Source organism: Macrosteles quadrilineatus, unplaced genomic scaffold (assembly GCF_028750875.1).
Source record: "Macrosteles quadrilineatus isolate MER2022 unplaced genomic scaffold, UCM_ALF_1.0 Scaffold_2__2_contigs__length_208266976, whole genome shotgun sequence".
NCBI classification, from domain to species: Eukaryota; Metazoa; Arthropoda; class Insecta; order Hemiptera; family Cicadellidae; genus Macrosteles; species Macrosteles quadrilineatus.
The window spans coordinates 24288220-24294219 of NW_026542595.1; the positions used below are offsets into that span (position 1 = coordinate 24288220).

Consider the following 6000-nt stretch of genomic DNA (forward strand, 5'->3'; position numbering starts at 1 on the left):
TATAAAATAAATAAATTTGCTAAGTTTGATTAAAATATCCACTTCTTCAGGATAATTTTAAATCTGGAAGAGATTTCACTTGATCTGGTAGCGAGTTAGAGATTGACAAACAAGTAAAAAAAAAGTCTAGGCCAAGCTGCATTAGGCCTACATTAACATGGACATTTCATGCAATTTTTATGTAGCCTACAGTAGGTCTATCATAGGTTTTCTGGGAAACTGTAACTGCCGTCTAGGCCTTGCCTAATCCTAAAATTTAACACAACAGCTTACTGTCTAACCTACTAGGGATGAGCCGAGAGATAGTTTTCGAAACCAACTTCAATGTTATTCTGTCGATAATCGATGTTTTTTACATCGACGGTACTTAGGCCTAGATTACCGACATTTTATTTAAAGTTACATGTTTTTGGCCAAGTATTGAGATATCAATTTTTTTCATAACTGGAAAGTAACAAAAATAACAAAAAGCGGATTAAAAAATGAAAAAACATCAATGTTATCGGTAGGCTACATCGATAGTGAAGATCGATGGTTGACCTAATCGATCCTCATCCCTACTGTTTACTAAATTTCAATTAAGATAGGCTACTCTTCAAAAACATAGGCCTAATAAAAACTAACTTATTAGCATGTTCAAATTGTAAAATTTACAAACCTTCTTTTTAGCCTTATGCAAAGTCCAAATTACATCATCACTCAAACTTACACATTTGTCTAAAATTTCATATTGAAAATCTTTAGAAACATCCCTTGAGAAAAAGGACCACATAACTTAATCTCTCTTGTGAAGAGTTCAAAATACCAGTTTCATTGTAAATTCACTAAAATGTGTAAAAATGATTTTTCACAACAACTATTCCTAGGCCTATTTAGGGTTTGTTGTGATGAAATCAACGAAATCGTGGTGTAGTGTTGTTGAAAACTTCAAATAGGCTAAAATAACAAAATTAATTGCCACTAACTAACTGCGATGCGATACACTTAACTTCAACTTCACAGACACAACATGACACCGAGGACCAGACTCAAACAAACATCTGGAGGATCTGACAAGTGACAGCTGACACTTTTTAGCAAGTCCAATCGTTTCGTATTTTTGACAGTTTGACAGTTGACTTATCCTATCCAACCTATTGACACGATCGTCCTTTTGAGATGTTGAGTGGAAACTGGACACTGTACGGACCATTGAGATATAGATTATAACTGGAGTCACTACTCTCTGGTTAAACGTTAGAGAAAAACGTACCACTGTTTTGGCTGGTTTGTTTTTAGCGAATTTCCCTATAGGGAAGTAGCTATTACCGTAGGTCTCATGGTAAGACTTAGGCCCGGGACCGATTTACTTTTCCATTTCGATGTCCCCAGAGGCCAAAAACACCATTCGTTCAAATTTTTATATATGTATATATATATATATATATATATATATATATATATATATATAGATATATATATATATATATAGATTTATATATATATATGTGTGTCCGTGAACACGATAACTTGAGTAATTTCTATCCGATTTTGATGAAATTTGGTTTGAAGGTGTAAGGCGGGATAAACTTGAATGAGATCGCGATCCAGCATGATCGGACCATGGGAACAGGGTTTTATGGGGGGTTTTATGGGGTAAAAATTGGGTTTTCTCACTTTTGACCCTCAAAACACAAAATTTCCCAATTTTTCTCTAAACATTCTTAACGAGCTTAAAAAAACAAACAATTCAGTATATCAAAGTGTTTTTGTACGGTTATTGGTTATGGAGAAAACTAAAAAAATTGTAAATTTAAAATCCCCATGTTATTCTTATGGAGAATATTGTAAAATGTTGTAGTTTGCTTGTTTATTGATATATTTTGATCAAACTTGGCAAATATATTCATTTTATACTAAGCCATTATTATTTTACTTAAAACATACACTTTATTAGTTTCCATGTAGCAGCAAACCTAGGTACTCGTTAAACCTAATTTTATTTAAATAGATCAATTGAAAAGCAATTCAGCCAATTGGAAATTCGCTTAGACAGCAGGTTAGCTGCGGCGGGGGTATTGGTGTTTCGTGTTGTTATGTTGGCCGTGTGATCGGTTGGTGGGATGCTGTCAAATAATTCCAATTCATTCTAACCTAACCATACTATTCATTTGGGGTTATGTTATCCGTTATTTCAAGGACTTGTATCAAAAACTAATTTAAGTTATTGCACGTTAAAACCTCTGTATTTAAAGTTATATTATAAATGGTTTTTGTTTGATAGTAAATAAATACCAACTTATTTACCTCTTTTCAAACTATGTGGTAAATATAGGCTAGTCAAGTTTCCTGGTTTGGAGATATTGGTTTAGGCCAATAGGCCTATGGCATTTGATTAAATAACGACCATCGGTTTAAATGGGTTGCTCTTGTTCGTAAAATAAATAAATAAACTTATATTGCAATCATAATGTTGAGTTGGCAGAGATTTTTGTTTACCACATATCAACAAAACAGGATGACGCCATCTTGATTTTACCTGTAATTTGACAAGTCCCACCAACCCGATCACCCGGCCAACCTAACAAAACGAAACTCTAACGCCTCTTTAACACGAAGCGGCGCGCGCCGCCGGACAAGCGTGTGTCTTCACACTAGTACGGTTTCGTGCGGCGCGCACCGTCCGGCACTCCTAAATATTTATTATTTTTTGTTCAGTTGTGGCTTTTAAATGAATACTCCACTTAAAAGTTCAAATTAAATGAATAGGATAATTTTAAATATAATAAACTAGTGCACCTGTTGCTCGAATTTGGGCAATTGCAAAATATTAAAGGAGTTTTTTTACGAATAACTGTCACTATTTCCGTTGACGTGTGAGAGTCAACTCAAAGATAATGTAACCAATCACTCCACTCCAGTTATCGAAACTGGAAACGAACTCACTCTGAAAACGAACGCTCACTCCACTCCATCTATCGAAACTGAAAACGAAAACTCGTGTGTATCATGTGTGTACTATGAACAGTTGTAATTAGTACAAATTATTCGTCCGTTTAACTAAACAAAATCTTGTCTTCATAAGATATACATTGGGATTTTGATGGCCTGAGGGGCAAAGCCCGAGGACTTTAACTACAGGAATTGGTGAAAGGGGGCGTGTACACAACAAATACTTAATTTTGACACATCGTTTGTAAAAATCGGTTCATTATTAACGGAGGAGTAGTATTTCGTAGAAATCACCTTCACGTATTATATATAAGTATTCGTCATATCTGAAAATATTGTATTCTAGAAGTTAAAAAAATGTTTCATTACGTATAAATTACTAAATTATTAATTTAATACTAAATATTCTCCTCTAGTTATTAAAGGAAAATTTTTGTTTTAATACTTTAAGTTGGTCGATTTGCATGGGATTAACATAAAAATGTATGTTTTGTAATAACTTTAAATATATTATTTTCAGATACAACGATATATAATTTCTTAATTAACTGTTGCACCCTCTTGGTCAGGTAGTTTGCCTAAAATGAGGCAGCGTAGGTGCTGGGCCGTGCGGCGCGCGCCGCACCGTGTGAAAGCTCCCATAAGAACCAATGCACCTTCACCGAGTTGTCCGGCGTGGACGCCGCGCGTCGCTGTCGTCCGGCTCAAGGTGCATCCGGCGGTAACTCGCGCGCCGTGCGGCGAATTCGCCGCGCGGCGCGCGCCGGACATAGTGTGAAAGGACTCATATACTCCCATAGCCCTACGCCGGATCCGGCGGGCGCCGCACGGCGCGCGCCGCGTCGTGTGAAAGAGGCGTAAAACAAAACCAGCAAAAACAGTGGTACGTTTTTTGAACACAGAGTGGTTACTCCAGTTATAATGTTATAGCTCAGTGGTACGGACAGTGAACGAGTGAACGGTTGACTGCTTCTTCTTCTTCATCTCACGGCAAAAATTGCTCTATTTGAATCGACGCACGGCCGCCCTTAACCACGGCCGCCCAAAGGCGGCCGTGGTCAACTCCATATTGTTATTGCTTTGTTTGTGATTAGAGGTTAGGCACGGCCACCTTTAACTACAGGCAACGGCCTGGTAGAATTGGCAACGTCGCAAGTGGTGTTGTTTATTGACAGATGTCCCATAAGATAACATGGCAAACAGGTGTCATCAGCCACGGCCGCCTTTAACTACAGGCCGCGGCCATCGAACTGGCAACGTCGCAAGTGGTGTTGTAACAGCTGTTTTTGTTTGGAAGCAGCTAATGGTAATTGTGTATTTACGAAAGATTGGTTACTAGACTATGACAATATTGACTCCGCTTAAAAATGTACAGATATAGATTTTAATTCATATTGTTTCGGTTTTCAATTCTGCATGTTTTATTTTTAATATTTGATTAAATTTATGTTTCATACGTGCAATAAATAAGAATGAAAGTTAAAAGCAGGCATAACATGCAAAAGACCTAACCAGCAAATAATATGGCGTATAAATAACAACAACATGTAGAATATAAAGTGCAAAAACATAACAACAAACCTTAAGGCAGCTACTAGCTTGAAAAGGCACTGGCACATCGGCACATCTTTTAAAAACAGGAGCTGAAGTAGTCCACGTGAGCAGCCGCCACAGCGGGTCGCCGGAATTTTATCCCCCTGGAATTTTACCCCCTGGGCAAAGCTGACGTCACTATGACGTAGTAACTTGAGGGGCCAATAGTTTGTTCGCGGCCGGAATTTTACCCCCGCGGATTTGGAAGTCTAATGAAAATAGTCAGAGCGTGATTAATTAGATTAGCGATAAAAACCGGAATTTTACCCCCTGTCCATATAACTAGCGTTTAGGCAACTGAAGATGTACGGGCCGGAATTTTACCCCCCGGAATTTTACCCCCGGAATTTTACCCCCCGGAATTTTAGAAATTAAATGATTGAATTTCTTATTTCTGTTTTTAATTAATTGTAAACATTTCATTATTTAGTAGCCTATCTTTATTTATTTATTTTGTAATCTCAACTAAGTAAACAGAATTCGCTGTTTTATTTTGATCATATTAACCAACAGTTGGCTTCAAAGATCGAATCCTGACACTCGAATCTCAAAATTAATATTAAAACCCTGTTCGATTAGTTAATGAAACTAATAAATAATAATAAAAAACATTTTAAAAGTAATGAAATTTTGGGAAATGATCCTCACAGATTAAATTCTTGGATTAATTAATTCTTTGGATTATTTTGTTGTTGAGAAGGGCTAGTAAACATGCACAACCCTTTTTCGTTGGTCTAATAACATTCAAAGGCTCTCTAAGAGTTCAAGAAAATAACATTGCAAATACTTCCTTTGGACAATTCAGTAACTCTCAATAAATGTGTGTTGTTTGAAATACAACTAGTGTCCCTGTTGCTCGAATTCGAGCAATTGCTAAGTATTACAGGCGTTATTTTAAAACAAATTTCAACCAAGTCAGCAAGTTTGTAGCAAACTGTTAAATTAGCAAACTTATTGACTGTTTACAATTAACATATGCTCTTCTTCTCACTTTTGATTTCTGACAACAGCTGGAGTTTCATAACAATTTTTGTTTCCAATGTTAATCTTATGGAGAAATACAAAACTTTAAAGGGCTCCATGGCCTCACTCTCTCATTATTTCCCTAAAAAGAAAGTTTCCTGCACAACTTCACGTTACTCTCTTTCCAATGACACCAAAAACATGTCATTCGGTTCAGTAGTTTCGGAGGAGTAATTGTCACAAAAAACCTGCTTGCGTATTAAATAAGTATATAGATTTAAAAATTAACAGCTGTTTCATTAAAAAGTATTATCCACATGGCCAAAATGTAAACAAATCTGTGGAGGGATCTTTTAAAGGCTTCTGGGGCAGAGCCCTAAGGGAATTTACTCCTTCTTTCTTTTGATAACTCCTCTACATACCAAGACCTTTCTTTGGACACCTCTACCAAGTTTCTACGCCCAGTCGTTCTCCTAAATTAGTGGAGACAAAGTTTCCAATTAAATTTCTAGA

The 6000-nt window shown here is 36.6% G+C and overlaps 1 protein-coding gene across 2 annotated transcripts in view; it reads right to left on the minus strand.

Annotated features, from left to right (window-relative positions):
* Window positions 1-1110, minus strand: part of LOC128987876 (N-terminal kinase-like protein) — a 116311-nt gene extending 115201 nt beyond the window's left edge. Inside the window, exon 1 of one of the 2 annotated variants that reach the window (XM_054408943.1) lies at window positions 659-1110. In XM_054408943.1, coding sequence (XP_054264918.1) covers window positions 659-772 — 114 coding nt within the window. In that variant the 5' untranslated portion in view covers window positions 773-1110. The remainder of the gene's footprint in view (window positions 1-658) is intronic. The other variant, XM_054408942.1, reaches the window with a different exon arrangement.
* Between the last annotated feature and the right edge of the window lie 4890 nt (window positions 1111-6000).